The sequence below is a fragment of the Berghia stephanieae genome, chromosome 4 (genome assembly GCF_034508935.2).
Source record: "Berghia stephanieae isolate SIO BIC M18660-M18661 chromosome 4, UCSD_Bste_1.3, whole genome shotgun sequence".
In the NCBI taxonomy this organism is placed as follows: Eukaryota; Metazoa; Mollusca; class Gastropoda; order Nudibranchia; family Aeolidiidae; genus Berghia; species Berghia stephanieae.
Window position 1 is genome coordinate 25,091,212 of NC_088363.1, and position 20,671 is coordinate 25,111,882.

Below are 20,671 nucleotides of genomic sequence, written 5' to 3' on the forward strand. Positions count from 1 at the left end.
CAACAAATATAAAACAAAGCAGACAAAAAATTCCAGATATCTCCAAATACATCCGGTAAATTGGATGGAACGAGAATGTGCCGCCTAAATCAACAGCTTTTGGCTTTTTGGCGGTAGGATATGTCTTCTCTACGTTACCATCCTGACAATCAGGTGCTGTTTGGTAAGGGATAGGTTCGATCGAATACCGAAACTGTCAATATTCTTTAACATTCTTTCGGTTCTTATTTTTTTCCTCACAATAACCAAGAAAAAGAAGTGTTTTCAGTTTTCAGAATCCTACAACAGACGCACATTACATATCACTACAAAACAACAACAATAATAATTTTAAAAAACAAAACAATAATAATAAACAATTGAAAGAGTGGATGCATTAATAAATTTCCCTTGTACTTAAAAGAAGCTATCGAAAAGACGTAAGATTGGTTGGTACAAAGTGTTTTCTTTCTTTTCTTTTCTTTTTTGTTTTGTTTTAAAATTAAACTGACAGTAGAACAAAGGCATCTGTTACGTTTATCTCATTATATATCTTTTTAAAATTTCCCACTAGCAGAAAGAATATTGACACAGCCACGTGTAGATTAACATGCTCTAATAATGTTCTAAAATAACACAAAATGGCGGCATTAAAAATGTTGAAGGTGATATACCTAAATCTAAGCAAATCATTCCTCTGTGCAGTTAGCAAGCAGCTAAGTTTCGTTCAGCTTTGTTGTTTGTGTTTCCTTATTCACCGGTTAGGCAGACAGGTATGAGAAACGTGGCAGGTAAGATTAGGCCTAACTACACACACTATGCTACACACCATTTCAAACCGGTCACCAGCCCTGAGGTCATGCATTCATTATCGTTCGTTTTTATCTGCTTCAAAACGAACACTCGATGATCTGAACAATGGTGGCAAGTAGGCCGACAAGCAAGCGGGCGGGGCAAGATAGGGGGGTAGGTAGGTAGGCTAGCAGACAGGCATACAAACTCAAATCTCTCGCCTTTACATTACCAACAATTTGGCGAAGCGAACAAAGGTTCGCTGGGAATTGGGAAATAAATAACTGTACGCTTTGAAATGATAGTTGAACGAATGGTAGTCGTTATAGGTTAAATATAGCACTATTCCCCAAATCGTCAAATTTTCTTTTAGTCTTTTCAAAGAGAGAAATCCTGGTGCTCTGTACAGGAAATAGGCTGCTATTCTGGATTGAATACAATCTAAAAAAAAATAATAAATCAGAAAGCAGTGAAGCGTCTACCGTATTTTATGTTTATACATACTTTCTTAATAATTTTAATTAAACAGGCCAAAACTGTGTACATTTGCAGCTCTCGTTACATTGAAAAGGAAGATAAAATAAAAATGCTGCACCATTTTAAAACAATTTCGACCATCAATGGTGATAAATGCCATGGGATCAGTGACAACTGTTATGTTAGGTGCTAGCCTATATCAAAAATAAAAAGGTTTCAGATGAAAGAAATAAAAGGATAACGAGAGAAGGAAATTTTTTTCAGACATAAAAATATCCATGATCCTTCCTACCTGGGGCATTGGGTTTCGTGGGTAATATGAGTTTGTGTGAATAATATTATGTAGTGCGTGTGTGTTTATCTTTATTTATGAATGACTGTGCGCGCGCGCCTTTTATTGTAATGTAAGAAGATTGCAATTATTTAATAGGTATGGTTTATATTTCAGCAATCGACTCTTAGGGAATTATATCATAATTTTATAATAATAGGATTTGTTAGGTAATTTACGAAATTGTTTCTGGAAAATAAGGTCAACAACAAGGTGAAAGAGACAGGGCGGGCGTGGTTAAATTTAATGGTTGCCTAGAATAATCACCATGGCGGTATTTTTAATATAAAAGAAGTCTCTCCTACCTGCTTCGTTGCAAGTTGCCCGGTCAGATCGAAGGTGAAAAAGTGAAAGCGAGTTGAGGTAAAATAGTAGAAACAGACTATAGAAGTAATGGTGGGAGAGCAACCGACTCTCTTCCCTCCTCTCATCACCCCTCTTTTCTTGTTGCTGCAATGTGTGAGAGTCCAACGAAAAACAAGACAGGAGCTCAAGGCAGGCGTTTGTGAAGTTTTATTATTGACGTCACGAGTCACAGCCAGCGCTGGGGCGAGCGAATGCCTTCAGAAAGCGTGTAGAATTCATTCCAGGAATATTATACCTAGCGCAACCAAATGCTGATTCGAATGTTTGACGAGTTTTATTCAGGTTATCTTAGTGAAACTTTACATTCTATAACGGTTTACCTCTTCTAATTCGGGAATATTTGCACACAAAATATCTTCTCTTTCATCGAGCATGGAGTTTTAATCGTGGAAACATGTAGTCTTGTGGAGCGATGGTACGAGAAACAAGATATTTGATTGTGCGTAATTTGCCAGAGAATTGCACAGAGGAGACTGTTATCGACCACTTTCAAAGGTGAGTAGTATTTTGTTTGTAGTTGTAAAACGTATTTTAACTTGAAACTTGCAAAACTCTTCATCTGCCATCTGTATTATTGTAATTGTAACCTCCCATTGTTTGGTGACTTTTTATAAGATTGGATACTCGTCCGTTAACTTGCTTCTTATTGATCATATCTTAGACTCAGATTCATATCATCTCCCATTGTCATTATTCATCGAGCAATTACGATTTAGTGATTTAAAAGAAAAAAAAAAGAAAAGGGGAGGGGGAGGAGGGGGGGGGGGGTCAATTTTCAGTTTTGGAATGAAGTAATGAACATGTTCCTCTCCTCTTCTGCTACTGCCAGCTCCATGGTCCATACACAACAAAGTGGTATGGTTATGTACGTAAAAACGTGGCCCCCTACGAGCTGTTTTGTTAGCCAGTTGTTTTATATTAAGCAAGAGAAATAACAGCCATTAAAAAGAATGTTGCCCACCCCCCCCCTCCCAAAATAGCAATATATATATATGCCAGAAAAAGTGGTCCAATTTATTATGAAACATCCTAGACATAAGTATTAGTGTGGCATCATTGCCCTCCATGAATTTGTCCAGAGTCCTGATGAGATTCCAGGGGTGTTGTCGAATGCACTCCAGCGCAGCTCTTGATTGAATCATCATTTCAATTTCGTGTTTTTCAAATTACACTCGACCACTTGTGCAAGTGCAAGCCTCAAGGCTGATCTATGAAGTTCTGATGCTGGCATGCGGGGAAGGACTTCCGTAGTTTCACAGCACCTAAAGTCTAAAGTAGAGATACTAAAATCTGATGACACATAATGTTTACCATCACCTGCAATATCTAGAACGAATGTCAAAAACAAAAATAAAATGGCACGAAATTGTTTTTGAAATTAGAAAAATCACACTACTTGTAAATATGAAACTTATCTTAAACAGCAGTATTTATTGGGAATTGGGCATTGCACCTAAGTTAAATTCCATAGTTAGTAATTTATTAATAAAAGGGCTGTGAAACTATTGTAGTCCTGCCGTATGTGGGTGCATACATCTGGCAAATTGGCAATACCATTCGTTATAGGTTACAAATCCATCTAAGTGGATTATTGATCCCGGAGCAATGTTTCTTTAATAATTGGCAGTAGTGTATCTGCCTCCCTATTTTTATTTGGTATTAAAACGAGGAAACCCTGTCCTGTCTCCTTACACGAATACCTAGCGCCTAGAGACAATGTGTCCTCTATTATATTTTGTCATTGTGAAAGTATGACTCAAGATTGGTGGTTGACCTCCCCACCCCTTTCCTGATGAAAAGAAATTTAAGCTACAAAAATTCCAATGTGGCAATCTTGTTACTAGTCAAAGCATCTGTAAAATGATCTTCTGGACAGGAAATACGATTTTACGAAAGTACCCACAGAGCAACACCTTAACTGTTCCACAAACAGTAAAAGAGTAGGTAAATAGATCGGCACAGTCTTTGCTACCCTTTTTTTACTTCAAGGCTGAGAATCTTCTGTCTAAAAGCGGATTTCCACCTTAATGTTGGTTCATCTCCGCCCATCACCATCACAATTCCACCTTTAAAAGCTTTTTCTTTGAGTAAAAAAAAGTAAAGATTCACTACAACCCCTACACCAACATCCCTACCACCACCACTTCTACAACCACAACCACATCATCATCCCTACCACCATCACAACCACCACCACATCATCATCATCATCCCTGCAACCACCACCATATCGTCATTGCTACCACTACCACTACTACTAGCTCCAACAAATCATCCCAACCATCACCACTGCTACAACTACCACCACATCACCAACCATACCATCATTACTACTACTACTACTACAGGCACCACCACACCATCCCTACCACCACCACAACAACCAACACACCATAATTCCTATCACCACTACTACAACCACCACTGCATCATCATCCCTACTACAACCACCACCACATCATTGCTACCACCAATACTAAAACCACCACCACATCACCATCCCTACCACCTCCACTGCATCATCATCTCTACCATCGCTGCTACTTGCTACTACCAACAACCCCCAAATCATCATCCTTCCAATAACCACTACTAAAACCAACACCACAGCATTCTCCCTGTCATGAGTACGACAGCTACCACCACACAATCATCTCTTTCACTTGAATTGCTATAATCACCACCACATTATACCAACAAATGAGTATTCTTTTAAGTGAAAAAAGGGGATGGATGGAGGTTATTGACATTGTATCATCACATGGTATAGTACCTTTCTCTAGTATATAAGTTATTTATAAGTTATAACATTTTATATATTGTTCATACTCTTTCCACTTTTGAAATTCCTCTGATTTGTGTCAAAAATTGCAGAGACACATTTTGGATTGCTTCTCAATAAATTTTAATGGAATTCAAATTTATTGGTAATAGTCGCATGGGTGATCTATGTGCCGAGAAATTTCCTCCTTTTTTTGTGACCAGTTATTCCCACCCCTGGACTTTCATGTTATACCTACTCCTATTCAATAGGAGAGAGAGCAGTGTAGTATACGCATTTCTAGGGCCCGGATCCTCGTCGTTTCAGCTTAATTCCAGAAGATTGGTATAACAAATCATTTTCAGACAGCATAGGCGATTATAAGGAATGAACATTCATTAATATGTTTGAGAAATTTACATTGTTTTACAAAGAATGAAAGTGACTTGATATAAATGAAACAGAAAGAATAACGGACCCAGGTCCGCCTTAAAAAAAATTGATTGAATAAGATTTAGCCAGGTTCTTTTTTCCCCTCCAGATTTCAATATGGGATATTGATTAAAATATATACTACACCCTAGTTCTGAGACACTTTTTTCCCCCGTTCCTGTTTTAATTAAAATTCCTGTATTTCAGGAGTCTCATTTTTTTTGTTTGTTGATTGTGATAGGTATGTTGGTAAGCTGCCATATGTCCCTACTAGAGTCAGGTTTATCAAAGTCCTGTAATGATGTTAAAACTGTGAATATGACCTTTTATTTGGCGCTTTGTCATGGATTAAACCATGCTCAATGCACTTTAACAATGTATTACCATGAGCATGAAGCATTGGGTATGCCATTGTATTTGTCTTGCACTTTCTGGGTTCAGGCTGCAGGGCAGAATTATGATTTCAATTTCCGTTTATTATCCTCATTTAATGTGGATGAGTTTGAGCTGAAGCCAACTCGATCCCTTTTCTCTCTGATAAAACCAGGACTGTCGCAATTTGGCAATTTGAGATAGATATAATAAAGCTGAAAAGAATTGGACTGTTTATATGCATTTATATGACCCATGCATGTCCCATGATTATGCTTTGTGACCATGTACCAATGTACAGAAAAAGCTCTAAATCTTGAAGTATAATAGTCCACACTTACTGCTGTTTTGAGTCATGCCGGTATTGTGCGTTAGGGTATCCCGTTTTAGCTTGATCTTCATCTCTGAGAATAATAACAAAGCTTGTCTGCTGTGGATACAGATCTTCACTGTAAGCTTGTATTTTACATTTTGCCATTGCAGTATAATATTTTTTTTAGGTAGTTCTCTTGGTCACGAAGCTTGGTTTGCGGGTGGTTGGATGGGAGCATCACCCTTGAATCATATACCTATGATGTTCTCATGGGTGTACGATCTGATAGTGATGTCGTTTCTTCTTCTCTTTACTAGCCTATCCTGCTTCTTTGGTTTGTGATTGTATTTTTGACAGGGGATATTTTTTTTTCTGTAAATCTTTTGTCTGTTTGTTCTTGGTTATTTATAATTTAGCTTATGATATCTTTAGGTTATGATTTTGATTTACATTTGTACTATTTTTGTTAGATTGCTTGTTTCTTTGTTTCAGCGGTCTCTCATATAACCTCAATTGTGTTGGAAGAGACCTAAAGCAACAAACAAACAAGAAGCTTGGTTTATTTCTGCCCATTGTGTTATTGGATTTGAAATTTAGCTTTCTTCTCATTGGTCATAGTCATTCCGAATATGATCAAGTGTTTGTTGTCTGGTCTCACACTGACAGCCTTTAGTGTCCTGGTAATCATAGAACTTGGAATTAGTGGTGTGAATGTTCCTTCTGTTTTAGAAAGTCACATCTGCCCTTGTTCTTATTATCAAAAGGTTGAATAACTCTATGTTCATCTCTGTTTTTGATTAGGGGTGGGTGGGGAACACAAACCAGACCTGTAAAATGTCCGACACGTCGAATTTCACAATATCACCTTAATCGCTTTTTCTCTTTTCATTATCCGATTATCCGTTTGCACATTTTGTCAGCACATTAGCTTATACATAGGTGCCATATGTTCGAGGAAAACTGTTCTGCTGTCACTTAAAGGTTTTTTTAGCAGTTGTTTGTTGTCTCTCTGCAGAGCTGTTTGCCAGATGAATTGGTTTTGATGATTCTGATTTTGGATAATTATGTATTTGTTGCTGTCATTGGCTAGTGGGTGAAGGTTGTGATTTTATGATTTTGCGTGGGAAGTTTTATGTTAATTGGATTGTCAGAGAGGCAAGTGCTGGTATGTCAACAGTCTGTTGAAACAAAAATGTGCACCAAGGTCTTACTGAGGTATCAATGAAGGGTTGGTATCGGACTGAAAATGAGGGTGTGAGCTCAGTCTAGATGGTGCCATAATGACAGGGTTCCCTGAGACTGATATTGCTATTCATTTTTATGTTAGGTAAGGGTGGGCTATCTTATCACTCATCATCAATGTTTTTGTTTTCAAATTTATCTGGGTACCCTTCACAGGTTCTGTTGTTCCTTTGGCACATCGTTGAAGGAAAGTGATAGTCTTATTTAACTTTGTCATGTTGTTGGTTTGGCTCTGTTGTCTTGGAGTTTGGTTTTGCTTTCTATATACATTTGTTTACATAATTTATGTTTGCTTGAATTTGGCCTCTGGGACTTTGAATTTATCTAGGTGAATATATTTTCTTTGCAACTCATTGGGTTATGTGCATATGCTGTGTTATGGCAGCCATATCTTTTTTGTTGTTCTTGTGTGTGGCAGGTCTGGTCTGTATTTATTTATTTGATCGTGATATTAAGTATTGTGACTCGTATGGCGTCTTCATTCAGTCCTCTTGTATTATTACAGGTTTGGATCAGATATAAAAAATACAAAAAAAACAAGATTTAAAAATTAGTTACAGAGATATAAATGCCCAACCTCTCTTTTTGTGATACTGTATTACATTTGTGAAAATAAATGGTAGTCTTTGTGGATTGGTATAGAGCTGTTGATCTATATCTGATGGTCCAAGTTGTAATATTTTTATTGGGATACTCTTATCCAATCCTTATAGCCCATTATTTTGCGTTCTATTTTTAAATTTGTGTACTTAGGTTTATCCTCCATTGTATTTGATGTTTTTTCATTACCCGTTTTTTGGGTCACGACCATTTTTTTTCTCTGTCTGTGGCACGAGTAAAAATGTTGTTGACATCACACATTCTTGCCCAACACTAGTTTTAATTTCTAAGTTCTCTTAGTTTTTAGTTCTCAGTTTTCTTTCGATCCGACTTTACAGGTAATGTTGTCATAAAATCTGTTTATGAGCTCAACTAAGTGTGGGGATATTCCATAGTGTCTTAGAATCTCCCAGATGCTCTCTCATTGTCTGACTAACCACCCGGTCATGGGGGGGGGTGTCACTTTACAGAAACATCAATAAAGATCAGTGGCTTGCTTGTTATTGGCAAGGTTGGTTGTATTTGGACAAGTACAATTTCGTATAGTTTAAAATTGTTTTATCATGTATTCTCCTTCTATTAATAAAAGAATGCGTTGCTCTCATCGGAGTTGTTTATTGATTGTATGTTTTGGGCATGTGGGGGAGAGACAGTTTATTATTGGTAATATTATATGGTTTTTATATAGCTCCTTACCCCGTATCTCATCAAGCTCAAAGCGTTTAACAATAACATGGCAACTTTCACTCAAATAAACAACCACTCAAACGTGCAATATGAAACAGAGCAATGCAATTCCAAAGTGTCACACATTAAAGAGAACCATTTTAAGATGTCTTTTAAAGAATTCCACACCATCACTGCCTACATCCTGGAAGGGGCGTGATTATTTTTGTTGTTTTTGGATGCAGTTTTTTTGTTGTTGACTTATGAGTTTCCTGAGTGCTGTTGACATTTATTGTCTTAGTGCGGCTATGTGTGACACTCGCTTTCGGATCAGAAGGTCCTGGGTTCGAGCATAGTTCGGCGCAGTTAATTGCATAGGCCATCTACGAATTTCTTCTACTTTTCCCGTCTCTGCGCCATCTTCTCAGATTCTCTCTTTGTTAAAAGCCTTCAGTTTTTAGGTCCTCCGTCAATGATCTCTGACTATTTCTAGGCCGCCCTCTCTTCCTCGTTCCCTGCGGGTTCCATGTAAGAGCCTATGTGGTAATGTTTGTTGCAGGCCTTCTTAGGGTGTGACCAAGCATTTCCATCTCCTCCTCTTAATTTCTATTTCTATCGGCGCATAGTTGAGCTTGGAAAAGACTCTACTCACATTTTCTCGTACTCAGGTGTAAAATGAGTACCTAGCCGTTAATTATCGCTGTCTCTGTCGGTATAAAAAATGCATTATCGCCTAATAGGCGTCATGTCTCGTTCTTTATGTTACGTGTTGCTGTTGGTTAACGACCCTTTGTAAAGCGATTTGAGCACGTTTGGTGGGTATTGCGCCATAGAAAGGCTCCTCAACTTAATTTTTTTTTTTTTTCAAATGTTAACTCATTTATGAGAGTTCTTTACTGTGTGTCCTATGGGCTATTTTCCTCTTTTATCAAGATGTGGTATTTATTGAGAGAGAGAGAGAGAGAGAGAGAGAGAGAGAGAGAGAGAGAGAGAGAGAGAGAGAGAGAGAGAGAGAGAGAGAGAGAGCATGACTCATCACCACGAGCTTACCCCGAGGGCGAAGCAAGGGGAGGGAATGGAACGGGGTCGGTAATGTCGGTTAGAAATCGTAATGGCGGACGGGTTTGTCGGATCGAGATAGCAGGCAGAGTGAATCGCGAGTGCTCTCTGCCCCCAAGCTGTACAAATGGACTATGAATGCTGAACGCGGCGTGTTGCAACACAGTCAGTTTTGGCCTGAGCCTGTTGGATTTTCTCGTTGCTGCCAAACCATGCCTAGGCTCCGCTGTTAGGCTAAGCTTCATGAATCCGTCATACCGTTCTTATTGGTTGACTGATTCTATCCTGTGTGTTGGGCTGTGTGTGTATGTGTATCCGTGCGTCAAGATCGTAACTACTGATCACACACTAAACACATTTGGGTTGTTGCCTGTGCGTTTTTAATGCTCCGTGTCAGGCTTTTGTCGTGTTTGTGAATTTTTTCTCTCCTTTGTACAAAGTAATTTTGTTGGTTTGTTAATAATCTGCTATCGGCACTGGGGGGAAGGGATAGGAGGCCGGGTTACATTGGGAATGGAGCGGTTGGACGAAATCTTATGGGACGGTGTGTGATTAGGGGGACGGGGGGCAGTGTGGTCTGGAGGAGGGATTGGGATGATGATAGCAAGTCTCGTATTCGCCTATCATCTTCTAAAGATGTCGCTGTATTCGCCTCAACTTAATTTTGAGTGGCATTTTACGCATTTATTGTTACAGAATTGTGATTAGTTGTAGTCCATTTTTGTTTGGCGTTTTCTCGGTCTATTTCAGTTTCAAGGGCAGTATCAATTTTTGCGAATGTATTATAGGCTAAGTAGTAGTTAACATTTTAATTTTGATCATATCTCTACCAGCAAAGCAGATGGTTTTGTCCATGGTGCGTACAGCTATAGTTAAAGTGAAGATGACGTCACTCAGGCCTTTATTGTTTTTTGCCATGCGTGTTTATGAGTAATTGTTTAGGGTTACACGTAGTTTTGTGTCAATATACTTCCGTATGGCAATGTTTTGAGTCTCTTAGCCAAGCTCGCTTTATTAGGCTATTGATGTGGCATGCATTAACAAACAGGAAGGGGGTGGGGGGGGGGGGGGTTGAGGACTGAAAACAAAAATTTTTTCAATTCATGTTTGAATATTTTTTCCCGGAGGCGAATTCGATTTCGATTAATTCCACTGCAGGGGACATAAATTATCGTTAACAAGAAATGAAGTGAGTTGGACAGTGCCCGAAGACAACACAGAATAAAAACTTCGCGGCGGCGACGGGGTCTCGAACCCGCGACCTTACTGGTCCGACAACTCCGTCTGGCCGGGGAGATCGTGACTCTATCGTATGAACTATCCATGACCCAAAAGAGAATAAAAAATGATCGTTGAAACTTGCGGGTTTCTTTACCTCTTTGACAAGTTTGAAGTGAGAGTGACTCCTTCCTTATTTTGATATGGATAGGTTTTAGACATGGCCCCGTCAAATTCTGGTTTGGTAGGTTTCGCATTTGACCACCAGCCAATCTTGATCTACCCGGTCCGCGCTTTTAGACTTAGTCTTAATCCTCTTACTCTTACTCTCAGGCAGCAGTTACAGAGGTCTTTTTCCTGCGTGTACTTCTGTATGTACACGGAGAGTAACCGCAGTATTGTTTTGTTAGTAGTAATTTAGGGTGGTCTTTGCGGTAGTACAGTATAGTATGTATATAGTTTTTGGTATTGCTGTCTTTTCGTTCTGGTCGTCCTGTCGTCGTTTGCAATTTTTGTTGAGTTCAATGTCGTCTATCTTTGATAAATTTTGAAATCTTGACTGTTGCGGCTTCGCCTTTAAATCAATTGATCTCTTTTCCCTTTCTTTCTTTCTTTAGAGTAAAATTCAATCTCACTTTATATTTAATCATGGGTCATTTTAAAAATCAATTTTTAGTTCCAATATTGATTTCTGCACTTATGTTTTCCTTTTTTATTTGTTTGTTTGCCCATCATCGTTAGAGAGAAATGTGAAAGAATATTTATTTATTACGATGGTGAGTGATTCATCTACAAATTGGAGCGCTGTCAATTTTAGAATAAGCAAAATAAACATTGAAAATGCTCATGATTTTACATGACTGTATTATGTTACGTGGATTTTCCAATAAATATGAATACGACTAATCCTTACGCTCTGTCAATCGATCTTGCCCCAGGCTTTCATGCCTTGTCATATATTATTTATCCGTTCTTACAACGCATTGGGGTTCTTGGGAAAGCTGATTTTGACAATCCTTCCTCTCCAGTGAAATTGTATTTGACTAGCTTAACGGCTTAAAATTGAGGACCGTGAAAATATTGCTATTTCGTGCTCTGTTTGGCATTATTAGTGGGTGCGCTTATCCGGGAATCAATAAAAGTATGATGTAATCTGAGACCCTGGTTCATAACGTTCTTTTCATAGGTATTGATCTGAACTGCAGGCGGGATTTTTAGAATGACTCTTGCCAGATCGTTTTGTTTCCTTTCAGATATGCCATAATAATTGTTGTGTACACAAATTTCGGTGAATCCTTTGAAATGAGAGAGACCGCGTGTTATCAAAAGTAGTTCTCTTGTCATCCTTTCAGCTGTTCTCGTTTTAAACACGTTTATTTTGACTGTAAACTCTCTGTCTAAGACAAGAGTCAAAACAAAAGAACTCAGAACGGCAGTATTAACAGCTCCACATCCTTAATGGTCATATTGATTGGAAGTGATTGAGTCCATTCTTAACATTTCACCGTTTTGGATTTTTAGAACAGAATGGTTTACATACTCTTCTTGGCTAGGTTGACTATCGAGGTTGTTCTTCCTTTCTTGAAAACACTGGTCCTTGTTCTACGTGATTCCAGCTACACCCTCACGACGTCTTAGTAATTTCTTATTTGTTTGGCCAATCCTTTCGTGCGATTGTGTTCTCATAATTGTGGTTTCTTCATCGGCCTTCTTTTGTTGGCCTATCTCCTGCTTCCTTTTTATTCTGTCGCTCTCTCTGCATTCTTCAACCGCCTCTGAAACTCATTGTCCTTTTCCCTGCATATATGAAGTCACTGCGTGGTCGGATTGAATTTATATCATACATAATTAAAGGTCTCTTTATTTATCGTGGAGGTAAAGTTTGTCTTTAGGGTCAATTCAAATGGAAGACTGGAATAACCCAGGCTGCGATGTAGTGTCGCAAACTGAGCTAGGATGAAGTGACTTGATCAAGGCTGCACAGCCTTACAAGGACCGTACCGCTTAGCCACAGTGCCCCCGTTTACTCTCCATCTTTGTTCTCCGTATTGCTCTTGGCACAGACCACAGAGAGATCTTTGGTCTTGGTTCTTGACTGTCTTGTCGAGTTTTGGTCCTTACTGCTGCTGTTGTATTGAGTTTGTATATGGATTACATTTCAGTTTCCTCTCAGTATGCGTTTGGGTTAGCGCCAATGTGATCAGTATTTTATTGTTCAAGAGGATTGAGTGTATACAATACATATTTGTTGGAAATCGATTCAATGTCTCCTCCGGATGATGGCGCAATACCATCCTTTCCCCTCCCGACAGATCAGGAATGCTTCCTTCTCATTGAACCTCGTATTGCTATTCTTTCGACAGCATTATGCGGGTGGTTGGATGGGAGCATCACCCTTGAATCATATACCTATGATGTTCGCATGGGTGTACGATCCGATAGTGATGTCGTTTCTTCTTCTCTTTACTAGCCTATCCTGCTTCTTTGGTTTGTGATTGTATTTTTGACAGGGGATATTTTTTTTCTCTGTAAATCTTCTGCCTGTTTGTTCTTGGTTATTTATAATTTAGCTTATGATATCTTTAGGTTATGATTTTGATTAACATTTGTACTATTTTTGTTAGATTGCTTGTTTTTTTGTTTCAGCGGTCTCTCATATAACCTCAATTGTGTTGGAAGAGACCTAAAGCAACAAACAAACAAAAACAGCATTATAAACCATCTTCATATTTGTTTTTCTCAAATCTGTGATTAATATTCTCTTCTGATTTAATTTCCATTTTGACAGCTTCCTCCAATCGTCTACGTCTTCTCTTTCTTTTCATTACTCAAGTAATTTTTTCTTGATGACTTTTATTTCATTTTGCTGTGGTAACCTAGTTTCCTTTGTTTACCTCTGCAAATAGCCCTAAGTGCCGTGAAGACCCCCCCCCCCCCCTCCCATCCGCACATTTCAATTTCAACTGTGTATCTGTTAACTCCTTGCATAGCTTTATTAACTTGTCTTTTCCCCCCGGTCGTTTTAAATGTGTTCTGAGCTCACGTATTTTGGGTTTTAAAAAGTCACGTATTTGCACCTTCATTCAGTCTTTAGACAGATCCTATTTGTTTCGTAAACATTCTCTTCTTTGTCAAGTACAACCAACTAATATGCGTGTTCATCTTTTCTTTTTCTTCCTCCTCCTCATCTTCTTTCCAAACGTATTTATGAACGTTTTGTAACACAATTCCGTGGTTTTGATCGTTGCAAAATGCAGGTCGTTTGACCGAGTTTGCATTTGAAGACGTGTTAGGTTAAGGACTCTTTTTATGGTTTCTTATAACGTACGTCAATGCCTGTAGCCGGTATTCTTCAAACCTTTTATCTGACTTGATTATAGTGCTTTTTCTCTTGGCGAGGAATCATATTTACTACATTTTGGGTAAACGTACTTCACTTGTAGAACGCCTTTTATTTATTATTATTCCCACGCTCCTTCGTTTTATGGAAAACTGGGTTTTATGTTGGAAGATCGTTTTATTTAGTTACAGGCAATTCTTATCTCTTTTTTCTTTGCATAGGTTGTTTGGTCTCTTAAACAATTATTTTTCTATTTTCTCTTTTCCACTGGCCTTTTTGCATTATCTTTATTATTGCCTTCCGATGTTAAGATTGTCACCCATTCCTTTTTATAACGGTCTTTCTTTGTGACAATCTTTCTCTGTTTCTTTGTCCTAAACCAGGACACGTCGCTAACAATGTTGCCGAACATACGGAGGGAATTGATTCGTTTACAAAATGGTTGTGTGAAATGAAATATTTAACTCGCATCGTGGGTGTATTGAACTGGTATCGTGCGTTTTTATGAAGAAGCGAGGTAACGAATATATGAAATTCTGAGTCATTTGCCTTATGGGAAAGTAAATTTGTATCGTTACATTTATCATTATGGCCGCCAGTCATAAAAGATCGAATGGTTTTTCTCTGTTAGAGTCACTGAATTGATTCAACCATGGCCTATATTATAGCCTTTGGTCTCTCTTGTTCTGGTTATCGATTCTGTTTGCCCTTTTTATCGTTAGAGCGTCATCAGAACATGAACAGCCTGGTTTATATATGTTGCGTCTTTTTATTTTTTTTTTGACTCCCCCTCCCACGTTATTAAATTCGTGCCTTGTTATTGTTTTTGACTCCGTTATTTCCCATTTTGATACCTAATGTTTACAATATTCCATCGCCATCATGTCTTGTTTAATTCGCTTCTCTCTGCATAGGCATCCTTTTCTGAAGATGTTCAAGAGTCTCATGTGGGCGATGATTCGGCGATTTTAATCATGTCGTAGGAATCATTGATTTTGCGGCCAATATTTGCTGGATGTGATAAACGTTAGGCGTTTTTCTTTAGTCTTGACGTTTTATTTTTTTTTCCTTCCCCTTCTTTACTGTCATTTTAGCTGTAATATGCGTCGTCTACTGCTGCTCCCCCTTCTTCTGTTCATACTATCCCCTCTCTCCTACTGCTGCTGCTACTACTACTACTACTACTACTACTACTACTACTACTACTACTACTACTACTACTACTACTACTACTTCTGTTGTTGTAATACATGACGACTCTTTCACTGCGTATATCTTATTTTAAATTTATTATTATTTATTATTTCTGTTGCTTTTAGATTCTTGTCATTTTCGTGACATTTGACGATGATGCGGTTTGCTGACGCGGCAGGATAACTATATACAATGCATCATGTATATATTATTATACATACAGTGTTAAATACCTACATTATGCACAGTGGCTGTTGCTGCATGATGAATTGGGGGATGTCTCTCCCTCGAGGCTTTTAAGTATGTCGTGGTGTTAGACCCATTATATTTGTGTAGTTGGTAATGCCTGTCCGTTGACTTAGGGGTAATACAGGCTCGTGTGTTTGTCCTACTCCCCCCTTATCTGTTCTAATTATGGTCAATGAAATCTTGACTAATAAAGATCGTTCCTGTTTATTTTTTTAAAAGCCTGTCGTCTTTGTTGTTGGCGGTCTTTGTTGCTATGTGGGCTTTTGAAAATATGCAATCGTTTTGATGGTGGTGGGCATATGACGAAATTGTTTTGATATATTTTAATGCATCCCGTTGTAGACGATATCCAGTCAGTTTTGCTCATATTGGGAGTGACATTTTACAAAATTGTTCGTTTTTAATGGTTTTACGGCGCTTGCGATACATTGTTCATATAAAATGGAAGAAAAAATTAAATGCACCCACGACAGAAAAAAAAAGACAAATGGAGCTGGTTCAGAAAGGGAACATATGAAGTTTCCAAGAGCATCCAATCGGTGTAATTAGTTTGGGATCATTCATCCAAGCACCCGCCTATAATCCCACTAAAAGTTAATAGCTCAAATGTTTACAAAATGAGAGATTTACAAGAAAAAATGTCACCTTCTGGAACTAGTATTATTCATTTGACTGTTTTCCTCTCAATCCAAGGTCCCCGGCCATGGCAAAACAATAATCTAATTCCAAGACACGGGCAGAAAGTCGCACACCCGGATTAGGATAATGTAGGAGAATAGAACACACAGCAAGTCGCCCCCCCCCCCCCCCCCCCTGTCGCCCACCATTGAAAGTCAAAAGAACCCACATGTTTTCTAATTTGTTCAGTTGACTTTTTTTTCTTTTGCAAATTCTTTCTTCAATTAATGATATTTAATCAGGCTTTTGATCAAATATTCGTTTTGAAGACCAATGAATGTATCCCTTCTGATCTTTGTTGAGCTTGACTCCTTAGTCGATTAAAAAAATAATTGTCTGCTGGATTTGTCTCTTACCTCTCCGTAATATCTTTAAAAAAAAAAAAGAATTGGTCTTGGAATGACATATGTGTAGCAAGTGAGTCTAGACCTCTGAGAATGACCAGGCATTCAAACATGATATTGCTCGAGTGCCAAGAAATGCTGCTTGTACAGTATCTTAGTATGTTATGTATATGCTGTCAGTGATATTTCGAGTAATTAATATTACAAAGCGCTCTCGGTCATAGGAGATTCATTCCTACTATACAACTACGATGTTTTTGCGATTTTCAATGCATTATCGTAAGCAACATTTCATCTTGTAGGGCTAGAAACGAGCAATCCTGTTTGCTTCCTAATCCCTTTCTTTCCTCCCTCTCCCTCGTCACATTTTTACAAACCAATCCAGCAAGAGCGTTCCGTTTCTACACTACGTATGTCTTCTAGAATGTGGATTTATGAGATTATTATCGATCCCTGACCAACACCGCCGCTGCCGCTATCGCTGTTATTCTGCTGCTAAACCCCCTTCGCTACCTCCGTGGCTTACGTGATGGCGTAACATTTTTAAAAATTGCTTTTATATGAGATGACTTGGTTTCATCACCTTCTGGTTTGTATTTTTATGAGATGTTCTATCGTTTCCCAAACAAAGAATAAATAATAGATCCTTATTGGGTCAGCTATATGTTTTTTTGTTGAAATAAAAGACTCTGTCCGCCATATCAATCATACCATCACACAAAACTGTATGTGACAACCTTATACATTTCTAGAATAAATGATAACTAATAATCCGATCGTCGGTTTAAATTAAACAACTTCTTCATGCTAAAATTGATGTCGCAGATGTTACGTACCCAACTCTCATCTTATCACAGCACCTCTGACCATTTCAACTTGATATAGTATGGTAAGACGAGGCCTACCATTTACTTTATATTGTAGTGGGCTGTGTAGTTTGGGCATTGGGAGGCGGAGGAACCTTTTCTTGCGATGCAAATCAAAGTCAATTTGACAGTTATGTATTTGTTTACATTCAAGCATAGGACAATTTACATTGTTTGATATGTCAGTTTTTGTGTTTGTTTTAAATTTGTTTTCATTTATTTATTTATGTTTTTTTAGGGGGGGGGGGGGGTCTTAGATTTTGTTACTTTAATTGCGTGATATAATTTTGTTTTGTGATTAATTTCAAATGTACTTTCATTCTATCCTCCCTTTTTCTGGATAATTTATTTATTTATGTATTTACTTGTCTCCAGCTCCTGCTTAATCGTACTCCAATAACTCAACAGCATCGAATCCTCCTCCCCCCCCCCCCCCCATCTCGCTCTCTCTCTCTCTCTCTCTCTCTCTCTCTCTCTCTCTCTCTCTCTCTCTCTCTCACACACACACACACACACACACAGTCAGCTCGCATTTTGCCTCTTTCCGCTATTCCCTTCACATACGATTCTCCTTTCAGTCTCCATCACCGACCCAATCATTTCATCCCTGCGTCCATCCGCAAACCATGATCCATCCATCGTCCATCGATCCGTCTGTTGACGTCGACAGCCGGCGTCATGGGAACCACTGGTACTCGTGTGGCCTATTCCTTCCCCACCAGCCCCTTCCTTGCCTCACCGTTCTTATGTCTTAGCTATTTCCATCGACCTCCCAACATAAAGCCCTCCCCTTCTCATATCCCTCATACACTGCACACACATACATACACACGGGCGGGCGCGCACTTACACACACACACGGGCGCGCGCTTATATATACACACACACACACCTCAATATCACCAATGGAAGATCGATATGGGTTATTATGTTACAAGGGATATGATATTTTCGTATTGTCGATATTAAACCGTAATCAAAACAAAACAATCTCCTCCCCCCACCCCCGCTTGAATTTATTTGAGTGTTTATGGTTTGGTTTCAGAACTTCTTGTTTACGAATATTTAAGGAGATGGATGGAACTATCTATAATTTGGGAAAGGGGGGGGGGGGGGGGGTCAGATGGTCCTGAATTGTGAGAAGTCAATACAGTATCAGTAAATGTAGTAGATATTTGATAGGCTTCATATCGTCTTGTTTGTTTTTTTATTTCATCATCTTTGAAGACTTTCATGCACCTCCCCGCAAATATGTCATCAGACTCAATCCCTGCAATTGCATTATATGATGTTTTTCATTGGTTCGGTTCGATTGTTAGTTCGCATTCTTCCAGCGAGTTGTTTTCAAAATTCCATGCTGTGTTTAAAAATAAAAATCTTCACCCACGTAATCCCCAAGTGGAGCAAACTATTTTAAACATGGATGGCTGCAGTATTGCATTTTCAAATTATGCACTACTCCAAATTTTACTTTTGTCTTTTATTCACCTCGTGAGGTTGGCAGTCTCCCCACCTCCTCTCTCTCTCTACCTTCCATATTTTTTTTTACCTTCTCTTCTTCCGCATTATGCCTCTTCCCTCTCCCCTCGCTTCTTAGAAAGCGATTATGCGTGTCTTAGGCTAAGTTCACTAAGCCTGTATTTAACCTAACATCATTGCAAATTTTCAAAAACACAAAAAGGTTCAAAGGACCAAATTCATACATTATCCTTATGGTAGTACGAGCTTCCGTTTTGTTTTTATTTTCTTATTAAAAAGAAAGATTTGAGAATGTATTTTCGTTTTGTTACTTATTTTAAAAAATATATTTGTCTTCTTTCCTGTGGATTTTTATTTATTTATAACCTGTTAGATTTATCAGACCAGCAATGCATACGTTTCATTTACGTTTGGGAGAATGGTAAAACTGGCGGTAAGCCAGTGTTATATCGGGTCAGGTGATAAAGCATGCTATTTTCTCTCCGTACAGCTGCCAAATAAACATCACATTAAATTTTTAAAAAGGAGTATCGGGGCTTTTTTTTCGTTTTTGTTTTCGATGGGATTTCCCGTACAAGACGATTATATCGTGAGAAATTGTCTTCTGAAATTGAATTGTATATACTTAAATAGCAGCAGTCTTGATTCTACCTACAGTTACGCGAAGAAAATGAATGCTGACATACAGATGGATTGATATTCTTACCTGAATGGTTTCTCCATTGTATGTGTTATCTATCTACTTACATCTCAATTTATTGTTGGTAGAATTACAGGACTAGAGTAGTACCAAATGGGTTCTCTGTCAAATGGAAAATGGGAAAAAAAAAGATATTGAAATTGTTGAACTGCATCCCTTCGTTTACTGGGTTGTTATTTTGTTTTGTTTTAGACTGTAGACCTATTATGAGGAGCTCGTCCACATATTTTTAGATGAATGCCTTGCTCTTATTATTCGCTATCCCCGCTCTTTCCATCTCCCGCTTTAAAATAAAATAGAAAAGAAGAGATTTTCATTGAGCAAAAATATAAACCCAGGTTCACATATTGGTCACTCGAGACGCTGTAACCCTGTTGCCTTTCTTACCAGTCTTTCCCTGAAAGAGATTGAAGAAAAATTCATCCATGGAAATATAGGACATAACTTCGTCACCCATAATATTATATGATTCGCAAAGGATCTTCTCAAATTTAAAACAATGCATACTGAAATATCAATTATTTTCTTCCCATTCCTTTCAGATACGGCAAGATCCAGAGCGTCAAACTCCAGGCCGCCAAAGACAATGACTTCAGTAGTGGTGGTGGTGGCCAAACAGCGACGGTCGCCTTCAACGACATCAAATCGGCGGCCAAAGCTCATCATGCGAAGAACACTCTCGGGGATCTAACCCTACGGACGGACTATTGGGAAGGCTCCTCGGGATCGGTCGCTGCTCTAGCTAATGTGGCCGGCAGCAACAGTAACAACAGTAGTACTGCTGGTGCTGTCGGTAGTAACAGTGGTTCATCTGCGGTGCAATCCTCTGGCAACGCAATAATTCGAACTGGTGGCAGTGGTAATTACACCACAGCGTCATCATCTTCATCCGCTTCAGCATCTCGTCCAGTTTCCTCTTTCAGCAGCTGGACTAAAACGTAAGTAACGAATGATTTGCATAATTGTATGTACCGTACAGTCTCGTGATACTCTGTACTCTCCGGGGCTGGTCAGTTCCTGAAGTATCCTGGTATGACTTCAAGAATTAAAATGTCAACTCGTGTTTTTTTATCTGCGCTTCCTCTATATTTTTAAAAAGAATTATTGTGACCCCAGTGCACCATTGAAGAGGGCATAGTCCATTTTTAAAGGATCTTTGTGTTGTGTATCCCCATATCAATACAAAGTGACAATCATTGAAAATAGCTTACAT

The 20,671-nt window shown here is 38.6% G+C and overlaps 1 protein-coding gene across 1 annotated transcript in view; it reads left to right on the forward strand.

The window, feature by feature from the left end:
- Window positions 1–1,568: 1,568 nt before the first annotated feature.
- LOC144970295 (uncharacterized) overlaps window positions 1,569–20,671 on the forward strand; it is an 80,866-nt gene continuing 61,763 nt past the window's right edge. The window contains 2 exon segments of the mRNA XM_078909781.1: window positions 1,569–2,440; window positions 20,001–20,396. Coding sequence (XP_078765907.1) covers window positions 2,358–2,440; window positions 20,001–20,396 — 479 coding nt within the window. The 5' untranslated portion in view covers window positions 1,569–2,357.